Here is a 24,390-nt window from a genome sequence, read left to right as displayed (position 1 = left end):
ACTTTCTGAACGACCAAAAATATCGACGATCGTTTCGCTTCTTCCAAAATCGTAGTAGGCAACACTGCCCAAGCTAGGCGGTTGTCAAAAAATTTGCAGAAGCTTTTTTTCAGTTTCGGAAGGTGGACGAGAAACATGTCGCTCGATTAGTTTTAGCATTTTAGGAAACCCTTTTTTTTCTTGAAAATTTTCCTTCCAAATTCCCAGTGACTTATTTAGCAATAGAAAGTAAAAGAAACAGCTCGCGAAACGATGGAAAAGACGACCGCCATTGCCCAGGAACTGCAGGCGGCACTGAAAGAGGACGTGCCAACAAAATCCGTCGCCGCCGCCGCCCAGGAATCCAGCACGTCGTCGGACGAACCGAGGCGGCGAGAATCGGTGCTGGAAAGCAATGGCTACGAGGTCCAGAAGACGATCGGCACGGGGGCGTTCTCCAGTGTGAAGGTGAGATCTTGTTGGGCCGAGGTGCTTGGAACAAGGTGGGAATAGGGTTGGTCATTGTTTTTTATTTAAATTTCAGAAAGCTTTCTGCAAAACATTGAATCATACGGTGGCCATTAAGATCGTCTCGAAGCAGAAGGCCACCAAAGAGGTGCGGACCAAATTTCTGCCGCGGGAGATCGAGCTCGTCCGGGGACTTAAACATCCAAATTTGATCCGGTTCTATGAATGCATCGAGACGACGATGCGATTCTACATAATTATGCAATACGCCGAGAATGGATCGCTGTTGCAGTTGATCCGGAAGGAAAAGTTCCTGCCGGAGAAGCGGGCCAAATCCTACTTTAGTCAGCTGATAAACGCCGTTGAGTACATCCACAAAATGGGCGTCGTTCATCGGGACATAAAATGCGAAAACATTGTCTTTGACGAGAACTTTACGCTAAAACTAATCGACTTTGGGTTCGCCCGGGGAAACATGCTTCCGGTCATGGCGGGCGGCAAAATGAAGCCGGTCCTTTCGAAAACTTTCTGCGGCAGTCACGCCTACGCAAGTCCCGAAATCCTCAAGTCCATCCCGTATCAACCACAGCTGTCTGACATTTGGGCCGTCGGCGTGGTTCTGTACACGATGGTCTTTGGCCGACTTCCGTTCTCCAACCAAACCAACGTGGTCGTGCTTATCAAGGTGAGCTTTCTCAATCGTATAAACAAAATCCGCTGAACCCGCCCCTTTTCCAGCAAGTGGCAGACGGGCCCAAGTTCCCCAAGGATCGCTGCGTCAGCGAGGAGTGCAAGTACGTGATCCTCCGAATCCTGCGGCCGGCCGAGGTGAGGATATCGATCGAGGAGATGCGCCGGCTACCCTGGCTCAACGAGGAGGACTCCGGCTACGACGAGGCGGCCGGGTTCGAGAAAAGATATGAGAAAAAGATGAAACTTGACCACGGGCCGGAACTGAGCTGCAACGTGATGGCCGTGTTGGGTGCGGCCGTGGCGCCGGTTAAAAATTACAACACTTGCAGCAACAGCGACGACGTTGACGCTGGCAAAATCAACAGTAGCAAAATTACTAGTGAGCAGCAGCAGCAGCCGCGACAGCAGAGTACAACATCGCCGAGTGTACTGAACAGGAAGGTGGCTGTGCCAAAATGATTTCCGCTTTTGAATTTGGAACTATTATCGACTGCTGTTAAGAATAGCAAATTTGTTTTATTGTGAAATAGTATTATTTCATTGGTTGACGCAGATGTCACTTTAAACTGAATATTGAGTTGTTATTAGATCATTTTATCTTATAAAAAACCGTGTCATATTCATTTATATCCGATATTTATCACAAAATAAACTAGTCTCTTTTAGCTCTTACTAGAAAATTGACTTCACCCAGTCACGACGATCTATCAGGATCAGGATTCTAGCAGAGTTCTTACAGAGCTGGATATTCTCACAGCATTCTAGCAGGATTCTGGAAGAACCAGCTCTGCTAACTCGATTTGGAGGTTAGAAAGGAGTGCTATCCAGATTTTTAAGTGAAGACGGCGTTACGAATGGTGCACGCCCGAAATGTCAAAATCGCGCAGTGGTACCAACATTAGAAAAAAAGTGTGGCTGTCATGCCATGGCACGGTTTTTTGTAATGTTGGTATCACTGCGTGATTTTGACAATTCGGGCGTGCACCATTCGTAACGCCATCTTCGCTTAAAATCTGGATAGCACAGTTCGATGTGGTCGTCGGTTTTTGTTCGAGGAAATTCGTCGACAATCGACGAAGACCATGTAAACAGTGCACACTAGTTGTCAAATGACGTCACGGCGTAAAACCTAATATGTCGTGACTCGGTATCGAGAAATTAAAAGTGATAGTATGTGCGTGTGACATGGAGTTAAACTTTTCGAAGTGCCATGGGAACCTTCACAGCAACTGCACAGAAAGATCAACATCGCTACTGAATCAGGTTTTACAGCGTGACGTCACGAGCGCACACGCACGCACATTTTCATTGAGACACACGTGCCAAAAATGTAAACAGTTCAGGCAAGCTGTCAAATTTCTAACCTAAAAATCGAGTCAGCGTAGATACTAATTAGGTTTTACGCCGTGACGTCATTTGACAGTTCGTGTGCGTTGTTTACATGGTCTTCGTCGATTGTCGAACTACACTGAAAGAAAGGCGCATAGTAATGTCACATGTTTTGCACATGAATCCACCCCATACAACTTGGCATGTGATTGTCATGTGTGAATCACTTGGAAAAAAATCTTCGCTCGACAGGTTAAATTCAAGTGCAAAACACGTGAACTTAACGTGACGACTCACTTGAATTTGCAATGATATTCTAGTGAATATAATATGAAATTCCATTGATTTTCGAGTGATTTTATATCGGGTTCAGTAAAAAAATATATTTAAGAATTTTTATTTAACATTTTATTTTGTTTTTTGCCAAATTTATACATTATTTATTTTTCACTTTCACCACACGCATCATTTTATTTTTTACACACTGCCAAGTACTTTTAGCGACGTTCATCTTCCCAGAAATAATCACACCTCCCGGCCGAATCCGCTGGGAACAGACAGTTACGGATTGTCAGAGAACATCACGGGTAGGAACTTCAGCATCGACGAAAACTGACCAGCTCCCAGAAAGCTTTTTTCAGAGCTTGATCTTGATTATCTGAAAAGTGTTGGAAAAATTTGTTTAAATAATTCCATCATTATACTAAATAGTTTGTAGTACCTACCGTTATTGTACAATAAGTTTTTTTTTCACAAATGTTTTATAAATTTTCAATATTATTACAATAAACTTATTTTAAAAGGAAGAGTTCAAACAGCGAGCTTCTGAAATTCGCCATCTTATTTTGTTGACTCATCGTCATTTTTCGACACGCAGCTTTCATAATCAAAACATGTGATTCTAACGTGACTTTCACTTCAGAATCGAAGGACAAGTCGATTGGGGCAAATCAAAGTGAAAATAATTTGACCTTCGCGTGAACTGCATGTGAAAAAAGAGTGAAGGAATTTTGGTCGACGATCAGCTGATTCTAAATAATTTCCACATTCATTTGATGTGCAAAGTAAGTGAGGGTCAAAGGAAAAGCATGTGAATCTATTGTGTTGGTTTTTGGAGTGGCTCACGTGAAAAAGCATTTAATTTTACTATGTTGGTTTTTTTCAGTGTAATAAACCAAGTTAAGCAAATTCCGTCTCGCTTCCAGCGTCCCCGACCTTTGTGACCGCTGTCGCTGTAAAATAGTCAGAGTTTTGGAATACACTGAAAAAACCAACATAGCAAATTCATGTGTTTTTTCACGTGAGCGTCTTCAAAAAACAACACGATAAAATCACATGCTTTTCCTATGACTCACATATGATTTGCATGTTGAATGGATGAGATAATCATTTGAAATCAGCTGATCGCTCGCGAAAAACATTTCATTATTGTATCGCATGGTGTTCACTTTGGATTCAAATGAATTTCCCTTCGATTTGCCCCATTTGACTTTTCCCATGATTTTTAAGTGAAAAACACGTTAGATTGAAATGTGTTGGTTTTGAATGTCGAGCGTTGAACTTTTGCCTATAAATCAAGATGGTGAAGAGGGCAGACGAGAATTAGCTGCTCCTGCAATTGTTTAAGTTTAAGGCGTAGGATCATGCAAAGAAGACTTGTCGTTTTAAAGGTAAGTCCTAACTAATGACCGTGATTTATTTCTTATTCAATGATGTATATTTGTTATATTTACAGCTGAACATTAAGAAATCTACATCAAGAAGATGATTACTGAGCAGAGAATTTAAAAAAAAAGGAACAAAGGTTCTATCACCAAGAGGATATTCCCTCAAGCCGGAGATCTTTACAATCGTCGTTTAATCCGTCGGGTTGGTGGCCGGGATGTGTCTTAAAAGTACTTTTGATTCAAGAACGCAGATTTTAGACCATGACCGCAATTACAGTGATTTTTATTGGGAAGAATAGTTCGTGAAGAATCATTGCCTTAAAGAATGTTAAAAAAATAATAAATCTGTTAAAATTAAAAAAAAGGTTTTTTTAAACTGCATAAATATCACGTTTCTAAAATATTCTCACATGGTTTTCATAAGAAAAACATGTGGATTACATTAGCAATTCATTGTAGCAGTACCATCAGTACAACCCTCTGCCGTAAGAACGGCAGACAGAAAAGATGAATTCGCCAATATTTTAGCGTGCCATAATTATGGTTGGCTTATCTTCGCGCGCTACGCCTCGACCTAATTATGTCATGGGTTGAGCGCCACCCCTTATGGGAGACTTTCAAAATACTTTGCCTAGACCTGTTATATGAGATCCGCACAAGAAGGAAGAATCTTCAGATGCTAAAGTTTGCGACAAGAGCACTTTTTTGACTCAAACGGGAGGTCGATGCACTCCAGTTCGGCAGTCAGAGATTGCAAATTCTTAAGAGATGCTTCGGCTAAACTCGCGCAATTATTGCAATTGTAATGTTGCTCGAGTTCTAGAGAACCGAAGTTGTTCTAAGTGCACCTCTACTGAGGGTCCTAGGACTTCGACTCGGTCACTTTTACCCTGATCGTGGAGGAAGCAGGAGTGGTCGAAGGACCGTTTTGGTATCGTTTAGTGAAGGTAGTTTTAAAGTCGTGGAAGTGTCTCAGTGGCAGAGGTTAATCCTGCAATTTATTTTAGATCTCGCGGCTAGGTAGTAGGAGTAGGGTAGTGGCGAATCAGGTGGAAACCCTGACACTCCAGGTAACGTAGCTAACCGAGGTTACCGTAGTGCGTTGGCTAATTTTTTGGGGAATTGGTTGGGCGATCTTTTCGGCACAGGTGGCAACCGGCATCACCCGTAGCAGAACGACCACTCCAACCGACAACCCAGCGCTTCTGGACTCCACCAAGGGGTCGAAGTTCCGGGGTGAACCCCCAAGCAGCTCGTCCGTCAACACACGAGCTGGGCGGCGTCCATCAACACACGCCGCGGTCGAACCCTCGACAACCAACCGACCGGACCGGGACGGCCTCGTGGAGGCCTAGGTCCACTGCCAAGTTCCCGCGCGCACCCGCGCCGTCGTCGCAACCGACGCTATCATCGCAGCATCCTAGCTGCACACCTGTGCGCCCCCGCACACCGGAAGTGATGCCGAACGCACGCCGATAGTGCCAACCCGTCTGCTGTTAGCCGCCGGCGGAACCATCTCGCCGTAGCCGAAGCTGTAAGCGCGCCACCACCTGATCTCCGGATCGCCTACCAGCACACGTAAATCCATGGTCGTGTAAGTACTTTTTCCCCCGACATGCGCATGATCGATCGTTGGCCAGTTCTTTTTCCGCCAACCCCGTGGGCAACATAAGCCACCCCCATATTATGTTGCGTGATCGCAAAACCCCCCAGTGAATTATTTTATAGCGATCCCCGAATGAATTTCGCCCCCCAAGCCAACGCACACTACTAGCCAAGCAGTGCACTGCAAATGAACAGGTAGAGAGACAGAAAAACTCGAGTGGTACCGAGGTACCGTGTAGGACTAGCATGCTAAAGATCTGCGGATCGAATCTCGTAGGGCCCGAAGTATTTTTTTGTATTGAATAAATTATGCGAACCTGAATATACGATTTTTATGAGTTTCTGGAGTAAATTTGTGGTTTTTTCTTATGTTTTCTGAGGCATCTTTTCACGACTTTCGCGGTAGTTTTATGTTGGGTTCCGCCATTCTGAAGCGTTCTGGGGAAATTTGATTGAGGAGATTTTCTACCTGTGATGATAAGAACGGGGCAAGTACAATCTTTTGTTTTCTAGATCTGAGGTATTTTCTTTGAGTTTGCGATCTTTTTCTTCCGTTTGTAGCGCCTCGGCTAACCGCCGAGTTCTCGGATGAGTCGGATCGTTCTCAATCGCAAATTTTGGCATCAAGGATACACCCGCCCTGTGGCAGGGTCTCATAGCTGGGCAAAGCAGCACATGATGAATGGTCTCCCTTTGGGAGTGGCGCTTAAGCCATTCGTTTAATTACGCCAATGCGATCCGACCGACCGCCTCCGGTTACATCATTCAAATTTGAAGTGAACAGCACTTTAAAATCAAGTGCGAAGTCACACGAAACTAACGTGATTTGCACTTGAAATGAATAAGGCGCTCGATTGAAAATTTTCAAGTGTTTTGCACATGACATTCACATGCAAAGTAGTATGGGGTAGATTCATGAGGAAAACATGTGACATTGCTATGTCGGTTTCTTTCAGTGTGGAATCTGATGTGGTACGCCCAGTTCGGGCTCGCTGGTGTAACTTCCGACCAAACGAAGTATGTACTAAAACATCATCTCCAAAGTGGACCAAAGAGTTTTGCGACACCGACATCGTCGCGAGCCCCAGCATAGAACAAATACCCGGCGATCAACATCCGCCTGATTGCCCACTCCGAGTTGTCAGGTAAGAAAAAGTTCGAGAAGCTTCTCAATTCGTGCGATCTCGGTGACACACGACCGTCGCATCTTCTTGCCAAAATGATGTGGATGTTCTTCTTGCAACGGATGCCTGTCGATATGCGGACGTTTCTGGCAGTATCCAACAACACCAAGCTGGACGAGCTCGCCGCCATGGAAGACAAGATGATCGACGTCTCTGGCCCGCAGGTGGCTGCTACACAACAAGCTGCTCCAACAAGTGTACAGGATCTGGAAGCGCAATTTGCTGCGGAGGTGGAGGAATCCTCCGAGGAGGAAGATTTTCATCCCGTCCGCGGGAATCGGAAGCGGAGGAAGTCCAGCGAGGTCACTGGAATCGGCATCGAAGGAGAAAAAGTTGAGAAGACCCTGCTCAACAGCAACAAATTCAGCGCGCTAGCGGGCGACAAAAACAACAACAATGCCAGCCCAGCAGGAGGAGGAGACGCGGTTCCAGCACCCGGCCAGTCGGCAAGTAAACAAAAGCAACCACCTTTGGTGGTGAAGAACACCACGGATTTTTACAAGCTCGTGGCGATAGTGGAAAGTTGCAAATTTGGTTTCAATCCGATTTACAAACTAACCCGATTTGGAACCAAGGTGACCTGCTTCTCTGTCAAAGATTTTGACAAGTTGCAGGAGCTACTCAAGAGGAAGAAAGTGGAATTCTACACCCACGAACGACGGAGCGAACGAAATCATCGGGTGGTTCTTCGTGGTTTGCCTGATGAACTGAAACCGGATGAGGTCAAGTACCTGCTAAAGATAGATCTCAAGCTGGACGCGCTGGAGGTGCATATCATCAAGCGGAAGGAAAAGTCCACCGCAAACGAAACTCCGTATATTGTTGTCTTCCCCAAGGGATACACTAATATGAAGAAGCTCTCTGCAATGAAGGTTGTGGCAAGCACTATCATCCGGTGGGAGGCCTACCGGAACAAGCGGCCGAACGTGACCCAGTGCAGGAACTGCTTGCAGCTGGGTCATGGAACCAGGAACTGTCACCTGAAAGGGAGGTGCAACAACTGTGGGGGTCCCCACAAGACGGACGAGTGCAAAGTCCAAGAAGCCGAGCCGAAGCGGTGTGCCAACTGCTCTGGAGCCCACGAAGCCACGGACCGCAGCTGCCCCAAGCGTGCGGACTTCATCCGGAGGCGCCAGCAGGCGTCGAAACCGAAACTGCCGGCAAGGAAGGCGGAGAAGCAGAGTCCAGCAGTTCCGGCGTTCCTTCCGTTGCCGGGTGCAGTCCCGGACGGAACATCGAAGTATCGCCCTCGCCCCGCAAGAAGCAGCCAAGGAAGCTCCCGAGACGGTGGAGCCACGAAAGAGGAAGCCGGGGAAGTGCTCTACAGTTCTGCTGAGCTGTGGGGCGTTTTCTCCGAGTACATCGGCAGATTCAGAACCTGCAAGACCCGCTTGGACCAAGTAACCCTCGTCAGTTACATGATCTCCAAGTATGGAGTGTAATCAGTTTTTTTTTATTTTTATTTTATATTTTGATTGTAAACTGCTCCTCGTTCCTAACCTGGTCGTAGCACCTAAAAGGACCTAATAAAAATAAGTTATGAATAAAAAAAAAACGAGATTTTTTTTAATATTCCAACTTCCAAGCTCTCAAAAAAGTTGGAACGGTAAAATTAAACTTGCTGGTTTTCGGGCATAACTTAAATAATCGGGCCAATTCTTTTATCTATTGATTTGTTAGAATGGCTAGATGATCCTAGAACTTTGCAGAACTCAATTTGATCAAATCTGTATTTTTTGTGATCAAAATCGTTCCAACATTCTTTTTTCGCGTGTAAAAAAATCGCCTAAAATTCCACGGATGCGTTTAAAACAATGTTGGAACGATGTTTTCGGTCGCAGAAATTACAGATTCGTTCAAATCAAGTTTTGCAAAATTTTAGGATCATCTAGACATTCTTACAAATCACTGGAAACAAAAATCGTCTTGATTGGCTGCGTTATGCCCCACAGTGGATCCTCTCCGAACAAAGGTGTGACAAAATTAAAAAATGCCAGGTATTCTACCAAATATGTCATATAAGGGTAATTTTGGGCAGCTGAATTCAAAAAACACATTTATTTTTTCATGAAATAAAATCTAAGTACATTAGGGTGGTTCATAAATATTTATTTTTCAAATATTTTTTTTAATTGCTGAAATTGTTTTTTTTTTATATCTTTATAGTAGCTTGTATTTTTTTTATATATTTTATAGTAGCTTGTAATTTTGATTGTGTGTGTGTGTAAATCTTAACAAATAAAATGTTAGGGTGGGACCGAATCACAATGATCCATAACCGAAATTTTGTTAAACCAAATTCGTAGATACCACACTTTTAAATAACAGCTTTGTCATCTTCCGAAAAGTTGATCAGGGTCAGTACACTGCCCTTTTACGGCGATATGATGTATACGCCATTGAGGTGATTTTGCTGTAGACACGATTTGCTGTTTTTGTTCATTTTTTCAATTTAAAATGACTAATTTAAGGTCTGCTCTGTAGAAACTGTTAAAAAGTATAATAAAAATGTGGCCCCTACAAAATTTCTGGTTTTTTCCTATTCTCTACGATTTTAAACCACAAACATCATTTGGCCGAAAAAATAGCAATAAAAAATCACTACTTTTCCTGCCCAATGATGTATGTATACATTGCTCGAAGTTCAAAGCTGGCTTTATTATTTGTGCCAGTTATTTTGATAGCTGTGCGGATCCCGTAATGCATTGTCCACGTGGATACTTTAAGGGGGGGAGGGTATTAGGGAGCGTTCTTTTATTACGTAACGCAGTTGGGGGAGGGGGTTCGGAGGCCGTGTTACGCTCCATACAAAATTTTTAAAATTTGTATGGAAATTTTGTTACGAGGGGGGGGGGGGGTCTAAAATCTGATTTTTTGCGTTACGTAATAAAATAACGTTCCCTTAGCGATTGTCTACGCTCCATAAACACATTTTGTGCATGAACAATTGTCCGCAAGAGAGGTGGGTGGGTCTAGAATTTTCAAAAAAGTGTCTACGTGGATGTGGATAAGGTGTCATCCATTAAGTACGTCACATTAAAATCAGCCAAAATTTACTCCACCCCCTTTGTCACGATTTCCCTATGCTTTTAACACACAACGTCACGCTTGCTCAAAACCCCCCTCTTCCCTCCGAACGCCTAATGGACGTCCCCTTAAGAATCAAATCGAAATAATGTAATAAAATATTGCCCAGTCTTGATTTGGTCCCAAAACCTTAAATCAACATTCAAACAGTATTGAATTTGACTTCTATCAATTCTCAATGTATACATACATCATGATGAGTAAAATTGGCGTATACATCATAGTTTGTTTGCTTAATAAAATGGGCCCTAGAGCAGTTTTTTGAAAAAATCTTTCGTCAGGAGGTAGCCTTTAAGATTCTTTATCAGACTGTGCAATAAAATTGAAAATGTCCAAATTGGCGTATACATCATATCGCCGTAAAACGGCAGTACAGTAGTAACGTTAAAGTGGTCCAGTTAATAAAGTGTTCCAAAATTTGTGTATTTGAGGAAAAGTGTTATTTGGCTTCTATGAGATTATCATCACATTTTAACTGTGCACATTTTAGTAGTATCTGTAGTTTAGGTAGAAAAAGATCAGAAGACATTTCTAGATTTTTTTAAAGGTCCTATAAACATATGAAACACAATAAATTAAAGGACCTTTAAATAAAACTTTAGATTTTTGTTGAGGCCATCGAAACTTTCTGCTTTTTTGTATTAGAGTTATTAATTAGAGTAATTTGTGATACATTTTAATTTAAAAAGTTGAGAATAAAGTTTTGAATTTTATTTTTTTTATTTCTCATCTTTCCTCTTCTCTTCATCCACGACTATGACCAAGGTCTGCTCTGCTTTTTATGTACTAAGCTGCACATAAAAATATGTAAGGTAAAAACTGCTTTTAGGAAGACTTTTTGGAAGATTTTTTGGGACAATTGAAAAAAAATCTTGCATGGTTAGGACTCCCACAAGAAAATCTATCGTACCAGAAAAAGTATGTACCGTCATCAGGGGTGACATTAGGTCTGGGGTGAGATTGGGTCATACAAATTTTAGCAATTTTGTATGACTGTATCTCACCCACCAGACCCAATGTCACCCTGACGACGGTATTCATTAAAATGTTTGCAATTGCTCATTAACTATGTTTATCACTACCCGCATCACTTTGTTCCAATAATTCTCCACGCAGATACACATCGTAGCTTGTGTGCTATCTTGTGACAACTCCTATCTTTTTCAGCAGACGGGTCACAAGATAGCACACAAGCACATGTGAAATTTTACAATAGAAAATATTTTCGCCGTTGAAGTTTTCAGTCATTCCAAGAGGAATATTCAACCAAGTCATAAAAAGACGAGGGAGAGGGGGAGGGAGGGGGTTCTTGGTACACTAAGAAATCCAAAATCTAGTATTATTTTAGTACATTTGTTGAATTCTTGAATATGAAGAAAGATCATAAGGCGATTACCATAGCTGACTTTTTGATCCGATTCGTGAATAGAGTAGAGTAGATCCACTTTGACTTTTTTTTAGAAACATGCAAATTTTGAACTTTCGAGCAAGTTTGAGCAAAATTTGCTATACACTGTCTGAAAGTACATTAAATTTCACGACAGAAACTGCACACGAGACTTTGGTCACACCCGTACAAAATTGTTCCTGAAGGTTTGAAATTCGAAAAAATCTTGAAAATAGTTAATGCTTTCTTCCGTTTGAACAGCTAAAAAGGGGGGAGGGGTCAATCAAAATTCCAAGAACAGTAAAATTAACAACTTTTAAATACCTTTCGAATGCAGCCAGAAGAATCAAATTTGGTTTAAAATTGGTTATGCAAGTTTTAAGAAAAAAATTTTTTTGCGAATTTTGAAGTTTCAGCTACTAGAAATAACAAAAATGTCTGCACTCTCAAAGCCGCCAAAAATTCAAATTACATCCAATCTTGCTCAAAATTTGGGAAAGAGTTTTTGAAGGTATGAGAAAAAATAGAAAAATACTAACACTGCTGAAATTTAACTTTCATTTTTTGATTTTTGTCACACCTGGATCCACTGTGTGCCCGTGAACCAGCGAGCCGTTCCAACTTTTTTTGGGAGGCTTGGGCGTCCGTGTAAGTTGGAATTGCGTTGGGTGTTCTAGTGTTAAAGGGACAAAGTATTAGTTCAATATAATCTTATATGAAAAGCGGACAATAAATAAAAATAAAAATAATAATTCGGGAATAGTCGGGTGAGGCGTGATATCTGTTCAAGGGAAAGCAATAATAAAAATCAACTTTTTAATTGTTTTATTTCTAATTTGAAAGTTTATTACATTTTTCTAGTTGTTTTCATCATGTTCTGGGTTTGCCTTATGCGTAATATTTTTCTTCTTCACTTAATTATTCTTTTGTGTGTCATGTCTTGTTCATTCACTGTTGAATGTGGAACGAGTTTTTTTTTCCTTTTTTCCCACAGCTCATTTTGTCACGCCATTCTCACGAAATATTCGAACTTGATGTTTTTTTTGCTTATCTTCATTTGGTAGATTTCTTCACTTGTTTCTCTCGGTAGATAATGTATATAATAAATGCAGAAATCAATAACTACTATGCTGTTCTGGAATTTCTGCTCGTTTGTTATTCATTTTATAATTACTATAATAATATTCTCGCATTTTAATATATTCGCTCATATTTTGTGTGTGTGAGTGTTTGTGTGTCTTTTCGTAATAGAAAAAGTCGTCTACTAATAGAGAGTATCGGTCGGCATATATTCACACATTTGTAACAAAACGTAACGAGTTAGAGCTTGAACTTAAAATTTAACGTTTCTTTCTTTCTCGCTTTCCTGTTCAAAATTATCCTCTTTTCGCTTGGCAGTTGATGTCATGGAAGTGTGGAAGTTATCAATCACTTGCGCTTGCTGGATTTTCCCTTGCCAATTCAATTCAGGATCTGGAAACTGAACTTTTGAATCAAGTCAAGTTTTCACCTTCACTGCATTCCCTTGTATGACCACGTGTTTTTTTTTGTGGGGGTATTTTTTAAATTTTGCTAGCATATTTTCAACGCAGCATGAAGGCTTTTCTGATTCTGATTCGAGTATCGTGTGATTGCTTTTTCTCAAATAAAAGCATGAGTTAGTTTTAACTTTTTTGTTTTGTAATAAGCATCGTTCCGTTTTTTCCCTTACCTTTCCGATATACTGTGTATATTTTTGTTCTTTTTTATTTGTTTTAGAATTCATTAGAAAGATTTGTATAGTACTGTATTATTTTATAAGATAAAGAAGAAAATGTATTAGACTTTGTTTTCTCTAATTCTAGCAAAAGATGGCCACCATTTTTGAAGATGTGACTGATCTTTTTTGATTCCTACTAATGTGTTTTTCCTTTACGTATCATGCGGTTTCTTTTTCTTGGGGAACTTAAAGCGCTTAGCATTTTTCCTCAATTACGGCATTTTGGCGAAGGATTTTCACAAAATCCCTTCGAATAATTTCGGAAGCGAGATGAAGCCTGCTTGCTCGACTCAAGGTTTGTTGTTTTTGGGTGGTCGGTGGCCATCACAGATCATATTTTTTTATGGAGCAGAGCTGGGTTAAATAAAATCGTGTCCGCTCTGACATACTTTTTTTCCTCGCTCAACGTTCAAGCAAAAAAGCATACAAACTTAATGATTGGTCTCTCAACCGCATGGCGGCGCCACCTCATATGGTGCGACGAATTTGTTTTTTTTAATGTTTAGCCTAACGCTATCATTTTATTTCTGGGTTCAGTAAATAACCATTTGCAATTATGCTTGTCCCTTGTTTTGTCGCACTCTTCCAACTTTTTCTGCGCTTAATTTTATTGCCAATGCATGTGCGTAAATGAAGAGTTAGCTTTTGGGCAAAGCAAATCTATAATAATACTTTGGTTTTCTGTATTTCAAACAAATTTCAACCAAACAATGTCAGATTTAATTCTTTCTGGTCGCTTATTTTATACACGGTCTGATAATTTCGAACTTTGGTGTGGATTAGTGCATCGGTTGTTTTAACTTAAAATAGCTTTGAGGAGTGGAATCTGCCTTAACAATGATTAAAGTTTGTTCTGAAAATAAAGAAAAATGTACGATTCAAATTGAACATGAAAGGAAAAAAATAAGCATCATTCCGTTGAAGCGAAAAAGTGTTAAATTTACTGGTTAATTTTTAATTACTTTTCACTACTCTTGCGTGAGAGTGTAAGCAAACATTTTTCAGCTTCAGCTGTCATTTGATGCTTGTCTAGAAGTTGACAGCTTGACAGGAGAACCAGAACACGTGTTCTTTAGAGATCCTTACGCCCAGCAAAACTTATCAGTGTTGCCAAGCTCAAAACATACGTTGCCAGATCGATTTAGCCAGCTTAGACCAGTCTCCCTATTTAGGGTCTCTAGTGTTCTTGACGTTGAAATTTGTGGTGTTCAAGTGTTCTGCAGTTCACATTCTGACAAAAAATCAACAACGATCCCTCACCGATCTTAGTTTTGACGAATTTAAGTTTTACTTCCGTATTTTTATTGCACATTCATTGCGTTCCTGAGAGAACGATCAGATATGGTAAAATGAAACATGGCATGGTTTCTCCGATATCAAAAATGATGCAAAGAGCATTTGCTTGACATTTCGTACAATCTGTGAATTGCTGACCTCAATCACAGCATATCTGTCTTCTGTTAATACCATGGAGGGGATGCTGGATGTGAAATGTCATTTTAAAATGTTGTCATGTCATTGACGTATGCAAGTAGTGACATAACTTCACTTTGGGGACCCTCAGCAAACGTCAAACCAGTACAAACTTGCTGTCGGACCTTTCAACGGAGCTCTTCTTGTAACTGAAATGTTTTTTTGGTTTTATAAAGTTTTAAACACATAATTTATCATTTCTAAGCCACATTCTTTTCAATGCTTGTTTATTTAGTTTTGTCTTAATATTTTCAATGCTTTCCAAATTAAATAAAATCGGACATTTCAAAGAAAAAACTCACGAAAACTTAAACATTCCACAACAAACGATTCACAACCCTCACAACGAGAAAACCCAGAGCTCAACCCAAAGATGTGCCAAATCATTCCTTTGCAGGGTTTCCTTTCCATTCCAAGCGTCCTCGTCGCGCAAATTGTCTATGTATATGAATATGATCAAAGACTTCCTTAATATTACGATGCAAAACTTCCCGCGCTTGCACACACACCGCCGTGTCGAGCATGGTTCAGCAGAAATTGTTGGCTAATCTTAGTTTCACTTTCAGCTTTTGTGTTGATTAGTAAGGTTGTTTTTTTTTCATTTGCAATCACTGAATAAATATTCGTTTTTGTTATCCCCTTCTGAATGTATGTACTTCATTGTAATAAATACTAACAACTTTCTAATTTTTCTCTCTCTATATGTTACAGCAGCAAAAACTGAGAACCTACTTCAGTGTTTTTTTCTTCTTTTATTAATTTTAATCAGGAAAGTAATTCAGCAAATCATATGTACACTAAAACTCGTCCAACTGAACTGGTTTCACGCGGAGTTTGGTAGCATTTTATTCTTCAAAGTTTACCCTCTAATAAGAGAATGTCTTTCTTTCTGTACAGCACTAGATTCTTTCGACTCTTTTTACATCAGATAAAAATCAAACATTTTATAAAACTTTGATCAACAAAAGTTCAAGTCACTATTCTATACAGTTGATTTTTCCCCTTCTACCGTCTTTTATTCTTCAGTTTCAGTTTGTACTTTTTACAATATTAGTTACAGTTTCCGTCCTCAAACGCTCAACTCAACAAGCCTTAAAACAGCCCAATGTATTCTTTACTTTTTCTTTAATTCTTGATGATAACAACGCAATTTTCAAAATTTCATTAACTCCTACCGCTTCTCCATCAGCTTTCGACTGTCTTTTTAGCACTTTTTTTTAGTTGCTGATATATTACATTCAAACGTTGGCTCGATTAAAAACAGAAAACTGGTCGTCTCTTTTTGGAATGTTTCATATTTGTAAATTAACTCGAAATTAAGCGGTCGACTTTTTTTTGTATTTCACATGGTTCTTACTCTGTCTTGATGTTTGTTTTCTGCGTTTCACTCCGATGCCTTAATTTAATATGATCTTTCGTAAGATGTATGCTACCGTCTTGAATGAATACACATTTTAAATTTAAATTTCAGTCTTTCTTAGTATTTTTATTTCTCTATTTACTAGTTGTTTTATTCTTCTCGCCCTTTTGCCAATGCGATTTCCTTTCCCCTCTTGTAGACTTACGTTTTTGTTGTTGTGTGAGTTGACTTCTTCTTAATTACTACCGCTAGAAGTAGCTTCCCACTCCCCGTCATTTATCTCTCGAATTGGCCAGTTATTTTTATTTATATACACGGCGAAAGTCCGATAGCGCAAACAATTTGTGTCGCTTAACGGTTTTTTTCTCTCCTACTTTTGTTGTTGCCCCCCAAAATCTTTCGACGTTGGAGATTTATGTTGGCTCGTTATTTTTTTTGTTTTTCCAACTGCCTCTTTTTTCGCAAGGAGTTGATTTCCAGGTTTTTCTCTCTGTTTCGATATTTTGAGTGTAAAGAGCAAAGCAGTAATTACGATAGAGCAGTTCTTTGTGGAAACATATTTCTTTGGGGAATTATATCAACTCAAGGTTTTATAAAAAAATGTTAATAAATTTAATTTACAAAATAAAAACAATAAAACTAAGCTTATTAAAACGCCCAAATAAAATAATTTTCTACCATAGAGATGAACTCTAATTCAAAGAGCTTCAGTCAAAAACTCGTCTAAATAGAGACTACTCAACACTGAGTAAATAGGGCAATTGTCAAATTTAAGCAAATTTCACTCAGAATTCCACGAAATGGTGTGAGATTCACCTAGATCCAGGAAATGAATAATGGCAAAAAACGCTCCCAATCATCTCGAAGAAAATAAATCAGTAGAAGATTTTCTGTGAATCTCATCGTTAGCATCACTAAACAACGTGAAGGTGTACAAGTGAAATCGGTGTTCCGCTGATAAATCCAGATGCTGATTTTTTGAGTTTCTTTTTACCGATCTCTCGTGCACGAGTACTGTTCCCTTCCGATTTTTTTCTCCTGATGTTCGTCAAAAGATTTTCTTTTTGAATGAAAAAAGGGATTTAAAATGTATTTTACACATGCCCAGTTGTCTTGCAATCATTAGTTTTGAAAATATCGAACTACCAACGGGTTTTTTTCGCCGAAAACAAAACTTTTTGCTGTACTGTACGACGGAACTTTACAAAAATTCAAAGTAGTTTTAATCGATCTCTGACATATAATTTTAAACGCAGGAAATGCATTTAAAATTGTTTTCAGTTCATTTGACTTCTAAATCCATTGTAATTGAAAAGTTTTTTGAAAAAAGATTTTTTTGCCTCTGATTTTTCGAAACGGAAACACTCAAAAAGCAAAAATATTCAAAAAATTGTTTATTGGACCTTAAAAAAACTCCAGAAATGATCTGGGATGATCTAATTCAAGATGTCAGCCAATATGGCGGTAGTAGACAATTGTGAATATTGTTTTTGTAATAAAACATGGTCATGAAGTTAGAAATCGCTGAATTTGGATTTAATCTCAAGAATAAACTGGGAAGTTCAGACTAATATGCCTATACACATAACACAAATCAGCAATAAAATAACAAAACAATGTCCACTATCTTTTATGAGAAAACATGTTTTCACAAAGAATTGCTTGAAAGCAGTTTATTTTCGGGGGTAAAAAGTTCAACCTACTGGCATCTCTATCTACGTCACGCAATCCTAGAGTATTGGATGTTTGAATTGACTTTTTTGTATACGTTACGTAGCGGTTGTCGTCAAGCATGAAACAAAATTAAAAAAACAAAAGTACACAGTAAAGTGAAATCAACGAAGGAATTGTGATATGAAAATAAATAAAAAGAAAATATAATTTGGCAACTCAATAAATTTTTAATTTGAAAAAAATTCGGTTCTTATGAAATCCATTAAACAAATACAAGTGCTGCGTTTGCATTCTCTGATTCTTGTTTTTTTTATTTGAAATAAATATAATTTTGCGAAATCAAACTAGTAAAAATATACATTTTCACTTACTACTTGTAGAATGAAATATAAAACCATGGAAGAGTCCAAAAGCACGAAACAACTAAAGTCTTTTCAAAAATGCATGTTGTATTCAAAATCACTTACTTAAAACAAACTTACGTATAATATAGCAGATGCAATACAAAGCTAATGAATTTATATCCGAAAAGTGCATAACAACAAAAGAAAACAACTAAAAAGTAACGATATAAAAATTTAACTAATTCCAGATCTTGTTTTCTTCACCTACTTAAAAACGAAAAGAATTCTCGAACTTATTGCATTTCACTCTCGCGCGCGCACACGCACTTACTAAGAAAAAGGACGTAATTACGACGGAACCATGGCCAACTGCGCTATCGCCGTTGACAATCTCCAGCGAATTTGGCATTAAAGGAGGTGTGGTCACGACCTACTACGAACCACGTGCGTGTGTAATACTTCTCCGATTCAGGACATGCCGCGCCTGCTACGATTTTTTTTGATAGTTTTGTTTGTTGTCTCTTCCTCGCTAGTAGTTAGTGTTTGTTGCTTAGCCTATACTGTACACGTGTCACTTAAATAACTGCAGATTCTAGATCCTATACCCTTTTTTGTTTGTTTGTTTGTTTATCAGTGAGTTTCTAATATCAGCTTGGATGCGTAATGAGAATGCATTAACTTAGTGTAGCGAAAAACGAGCAGAAATAAAAGCCCTTCTCTTCTAATGGCGACGCGCCCTAATGTGGTTTGGTTAAATGTGTGTGTGTTTTGTCTCGATTCCGCACTGTCGCGGTAGTAATAACTCGCAAGTAAGCCTAGCGTTTGTGCTTGTTTTCTTCTGACGACCATCACTCAAAAGAATGACAGATGATGCGAAGCCCGCGCGCACACAGCAAAAGCGCCTCTACTGTACACAGTTGCCCATACCCCCAGACATACCCCTAGAGTGGTAAGTGGGTGGCGGAGCACAAGCGAATATGTAAACAAACACCCTAAAACACTCTCGATATGGAAGCCATTTTCTTTTTGTTCGCATCTCTTTCTAGAAACTCTCGTTGTCCTCGCCGTTGTCATCCGGGGCCCGCAGCACCAGCATGTCGAACTCTTTCGGGTCGCCACTGGCACTGTTGCGCCGTGGCGAGGAGCGCCGCTGCTTGTGGCGCCGCTCGTACGGTTTCTGGTGATGCCGATGATGTTGGTGATGTTTGCCGCTACTGTTCCACAACCCTCTGGAGCCACCCTGTCCCGGATCGTCTCCACCGCCGCCGCCGCTAAAGTTGCCCGCCTCGAGGTCCGTCGCCGTGCACGTGACCGCCGACTCGATCGAGTGGTACGAATCGTTCCGGCCACCCGTCGCGCCCGCGTTGCTGCCCTTCAGAATGAAGCTAAAGTCGTTCCACTTGTCGTTGAGGCTGGCCAGCTTCTGGTTAAAGTTGTGCGCCAACGACAGGCTGAACGCCATCTTGCCGCGGGATCCGCCGGCGGGGCGCTTCGGCGTGGTTGGGGGCGTGATGATCGAGAGCGACGACGACGTCGACAGGCGGTTCAACTTCCGGTGGGCCTCGGCTCCGCTGCCGCTGCCGGTGCTGATTTGGCTGTTCCGGTTCCGTAAAATCACTGCTTCTGTTGTGGTGGCTCTGGCGCCGCCGTCTTGGATGATCGCATTGGTGATGGTGTTATTGTTTTTGCTAGTGCTTGCGTCGTTACTGCCGTGGGAGCGCGGTTCCGGTGGTGGTGGCTGGGGTTTATATAATAATCAATCTCTATAAATATAGCTACAGTTTTTTGGGCTCTCTTGTGGACTAGGACTGCTCGAGGGAGGCGCCGGACTAGAACTACTGTTGGACATGACTGGGGAAGATCCGGAACTGGAATTCTGGGGACTGTCAGAACGATGTTGTGTTACTGCGCGTGGGAGGAGAGATAGAAAGAGAGTGAGAGGGAAAAACAAACAAAGGAGAACAATTAGTACATCCGGAAGTGACGCAATCGGGCGGATCTCGGCTTACCTATGCCATGCCGGGGCGGCTGCCTTTTCATTCGGCCGAGACTTCTGTTACGAGTGGTGGTATTAAGGACCTATATAAAAATGCTATTTTTTAATTATTCTTCCTTTATCACAAGCTGGTCGGGGGCATTGATAATAAGACGACTTCCGGCGGATCTGGTAGATTCGTCCCAGAAGCCCAGTGTGACACCCAGGGATGGATTCAGGTGGTATTTGAACTCGAAACGGATTTTTTTCCTTTTTAAAGCGGTATACGCACTTCGGAAGGAATCGGTCAAGAAAAAAATCAAATGGGCAGCAGCGGCAGCGCAAGCAAGTCAGAGAGGGTGAAGAAAAGCCTCAAGAAATCGCTCCCTCTCCTTTGTTCTGCTGTTCGTAAAGCAGTTTCTTGACCCCTTTCCTTTCGATCTGCATACTAGCCTTAAATTTCAAATGAGATTCGCTTGGATCCTTACGGGATGCGATTGGGTTCCAGATCCAGAAAGGATCAGGATCAATATTCTTGTGTAAGGTCAAGGTCAAACCACGGGTATAAATCTTCAAGCAATTTCAATATGGCGACTTGTCTCAGAAGAAAGTGAGGCATTTTCGCTAGTTCTCACTGTTCTGTGTTCTGCGTGCACGTCCGCAAATATCGACCACACACATACTAACACAAAGCGCCACCAAGAGGCAAAAGGTAGTTACGAATATTTTTGGCACTTTTGTTAAAAAATATGTGGTTTTGCAAAAACAAATAACAAAACCAACTTTTAAGTGTAGTTGACTATCAAACTTGTAATTCGTTGCTGATTTGATTGGATTTTTTTAAAAATAAAAAGTTTTTTTGCAGCACCCCTTTTGGGCGGACATTTCTGTTGTCACCTTTTGGTTCCTTGGATTAGCCATGGATAATTTCACAGTGTAATAAACAGGGCAGCTACCACCACGCGGCGCCACCGTTTTGATTGAGAAAATGATACAGGTTTTTCAGACGAGTTTCAATCCCGTGGTCAAACCCAGACACGATTAATGGCCTATCTACAATCACTTAACTTAGAAAATTTCACTTAGCTTAGGAGTTTGAATCAATGGAAATGAATCTGATCTTCTACAATGAAAAGGAATAAAATTAGAAACTTGACGTATGGTTTGGAAAATTTCAAAATCTACGGTAAGTTGACGTTTCCATATCAAAGGTAAACAAACAACTGCATAGCAACGTATATCAGCCCAGCAAATTTTCTAAGTTGATTGTGGATGACGGCCGTAAGTTGTGTACCTTTTCCAAGTTTTACTTTACTTAACTATTCTAAGCTAAGTGGTTGTAGATAGGCCATAACCTGGAATTCGTTGGTTTACGTTCCAGTTGCAACCAAATGCATCTGAAAGGTGAATATAATATTAATCCACTTCCACACATTCATCATACAGTATGTAAAAAAAGTATTTACACCCCTCGGGCACTATGCACATTTTGTGATGAAACATGTAAACAATTTAATGTTGACATAAACCTAGTACTAAGTTCTGTTCAGAAACTCATGCTGAACATTTTGCTGCAAAAAGCTCATGAAAAGATGTTTTCTATAAAAAGTTATATAACAAATACTAATACAAAAATAAATAAAGTGCAAAAAAAGTTTGTACACCTTTCGAAAAATTTACATAAATAATGTTATTTGTTGACAAATCACCATAAATCCAGTCTCCCAACTCCAAATAGGCATCCTTGACTGATTAAAAAAATAATTTGGATTGAATATAAAGTTTACTAACTACTTAGTATAAAAGTTTACATAACTCTTGAAATTCTATATAAAACTTATCTAAACTTAATTTTGCAAACTTTAAATTTAACTAAATGTCAATATATTACCATAGAATTGATAAATAAACATTCTGGAGTGGGTATAACACCGTTCTGGGGTCTTTGTATCGCTAGAATAGATTTTCGTTGGAATTTCGTACCAACCCGGAATTACGTCGTCGGAAAATCCGCCGGCATCGAACCGGTCCACAATTAACAAGTCAACCTATGTGGCATCTAAAGGACATAAAATTTCCGATCTTTTGATACCCAGACATCTAGGTTTTTATAAAACCCACGTTTTTAAACACCTAGGCAAAAACGTTGTTATGGTTTCGTTTGAGCAATCTGCCAAAAATGTATGGAATTTCGTAATTTTTGTTCTCGTGGATCAAACTTACTTTTGCCCAGGTATTTAAAAACGTGGGTTTTATAGAAAACCTGGATGTATGGGTATCAAAAGATCGGAAATTTTATGCCCTTTCCGATGCCACATAGGTTAACTTGTGAATTGTGGACCGGTTCGATGCCGGCGGATTTTCCGACGACGTAATTCCGGGTTGGTACGAAATTCCAACGAAAAATCTATTCTAGCGATACAAAGAACCCCAGAACGGTGTTATACCCACTCCAGAATGTTTATTTATCAATTCTATGGTAATATATTGACATTTAGTTAAATTTAAAGTTTGCAAAATTAAGTTTAGATAAGTTTTATATAGAATTTCAAGAGTTATGTAAACTTTTATACTAAGTAATTAGTAAACTTTATATTCAATCCAAATTATATTTTTAATCAGTCAAGGATGCCTATTTGGAGTTGGGAGACTGGATTTATGGTGATTTGTCAACAAATAACTTTATTCATGTTAATTTTTCGAAAGGTGTACAAACTTTTTTTGCACCTTATTTATTTTTGTATTAGTATTTGTTATATAACTTTTTATAGAAAACATCTTTTCATGAGCTTTTTGCAGCAAAATGTTCGGCATGAGTTTCTGAACAAAACGTAGTACTAGGTTTATGTCAACATTAAATTGTTTACATGTTTCATCACAAAATGTGCATAGTGCCCGAGGGGTGTAAATACTTTTTTTACATACTGTACATTCACTTTTGGCCCAAAATCAACTAGTTCGAATTCTCGCCAACTCGAACGTATTCAAATTGAAAAGCACTCAAACGTCAAAATTAAATTGTCAAACTTGTACATTGTGTACATTTTGACCCCTTTGTTCGTTGATTTCCGAGAACGTGGTTTCGTACTTTTGTTCCAATGGAGTACCCGACGCGATTGGTAGTAAGCAATGTATTCCTTATGGAGCGAACTGTCAAACTACCACTCGAATCGGGTATTCCATTAGCAAATTCGGATTCGCTAATTCGAATGCAGTTCCATTCGATTTAACATATCCGCTCTGTAGAAAATTGTAACGTCTACAACAAAGTCCAGACCGCGACTCCACACACGAAAATATAGATAAGGATATCGTTCCGATTCCACCTGAATCCAGCCAAGTTTAGGTGAACTATTACATAATGTTATGGATCTCAGGTAATGGAATGATGTTTGTCAAGGGAGACTGCTAGAGTCATTACATTTAAGAAAACATCAATGGGGAGGTAACAACAAATTCCGAATCTTGTTGGATCCTAACCAATTTTGAAGAACTATTGATCATCAGGACAATGCTGGCGTGCAATGGAACCGCGCCCGCGAGCAAACATCAACCCACCCCCCTTGGATAAACATCAAGTATTGGAGCTCACAAAGAGTATAAACACACAAACACCAAACTATACAAGTTCAAATTACCATATTTTGATTAATTAGTCCCTGGCTGGTCTCAGCCGCCCCGTTCCCGTCTCAGAGATACACCTGTTGAAAAAGAAAAAAAAGAAAGAAAGAAAGCGATATTAGTTGGGCTGTACAGCGTACAACAGCTATTTTTTTGTGGTGAAACTCCTCCGACGCGACTGAATGATCTACATACTAGTGGATTAGTGGAGAAGGACTTGAGGAAGAAGGTGCGGCTCTGTCTGTGCCTCCGTGCCGGGTGTCCTTCCGATGTGGTTATGCGGAAGAACAGGAGTGGCAGAGGTGAGGTGGCAAATGGGGTTTGATATGAAGGTATTTATGGATGAGGTAAATGGATTAGCGGTTGGGAGAACCACACCGAGTGATTGTTGCTCGAAGGAAGAGTGGGTTAACGCCAAAATGTCCAGAAAACTTTTTAAAGGTTGATTGAAAGCTCTGCCTTTTCAGTATCTTGAATTTCCTATCAGTATCAAATTGGGATGAACATACGTTTTTGCAAAAAAATGGCTCGTCACGTTTAAAAAAAGGCCTTACTAACTTAAAGCTCCAATCTCCATGTGTCTCAATAGAGCTGATAACAAAGCAAAACTTGTATGGGGACGCATGGTGTATTATGTTTGTTAGAAAAATCTGAACATTATATAAAAAGCATGGACGACGTCCGTGTAACAGCTATTCCCCACGAAAACAGCATGATTAAAAAAAAAAGTTTCTTGGGAGTTCCTTGGCCAAAATTATTTGACCCGTATTGCTACAGAATTTAGG

The 24,390-nt window shown here is 40.0% G+C and overlaps 2 protein-coding genes and 1 long non-coding RNA gene across 10 annotated transcripts in view; 2 read left to right on the top strand and 1 right to left on the bottom strand.

Annotated features, from left to right (window-relative positions):
- Nucleotides 1-100: 100 nt before the first annotated feature.
- LOC6032490 (testis-specific serine/threonine-protein kinase 3) lies at nucleotides 101-1,749 on the top strand. Its single transcript, XM_001843028.2, has 3 exons — nucleotides 101-447; nucleotides 524-1,132; nucleotides 1,186-1,749. The coding sequence occupies exons 1-3, from the start codon at nucleotides 253-255 to the stop codon at nucleotides 1,597-1,599; spliced, it is 1,218 nt and encodes a 405-aa protein (XP_001843080.1). The 5' UTR covers nucleotides 101-252; the 3' UTR covers nucleotides 1,600-1,749.
- Nucleotides 1,750-4,840: 3,091 nt separating this feature from the next.
- LOC119768080 lies at nucleotides 4,841-6,093 on the top strand. The gene is made up of 3 exons (XR_005277896.1): nucleotides 4,841-5,083; nucleotides 5,144-5,206; nucleotides 5,285-6,093. It is a non-coding gene; the product is annotated as an uncharacterized LOC119768080 (long non-coding RNA).
- A 13,524-nt stretch (nucleotides 6,094-19,617) lies between these two features.
- The window catches only part of LOC6032489 (semaphorin-1A), a 90,112-nt gene continuing 85,339 nt past the window's right edge, over nucleotides 19,618-24,390 (bottom strand). For 3 of the 8 annotated variants that reach the window (XM_038250113.1, XM_038250117.1, XM_038250116.1), the window contains 3 exons: nucleotides 23,623-23,685; nucleotides 20,019-20,088; nucleotides 19,850-19,914 (listed from right to left, as the gene is read on the bottom strand). In XM_038250113.1, the coding sequence (XP_038106041.1) occupies nucleotides 23,674-23,685 (12 nt within the window). In that variant the 3' untranslated portion in view covers nucleotides 19,850-19,914; nucleotides 20,019-20,088; nucleotides 23,623-23,673. Of the gene's footprint in view, nucleotides 19,748-19,849; nucleotides 19,915-20,018; nucleotides 20,102-23,622; nucleotides 23,686-24,390 lie in introns of those variants that run through there. The other 5 variants (XM_038250114.1, XM_038250118.1, XM_038250120.1 and 2 more) reach the window with 2 other exon arrangements.

Source organism: Culex quinquefasciatus, chromosome 2, assembly GCF_015732765.1.
Source record: "Culex quinquefasciatus strain JHB chromosome 2, VPISU_Cqui_1.0_pri_paternal, whole genome shotgun sequence".
Classification (NCBI taxonomy): domain Eukaryota; kingdom Metazoa; phylum Arthropoda; class Insecta; order Diptera; family Culicidae; genus Culex; species Culex quinquefasciatus.
Note: the sequence above shows the minus strand (reverse complement) of the source record. Positions and strands in the feature narration are given on the sequence as shown.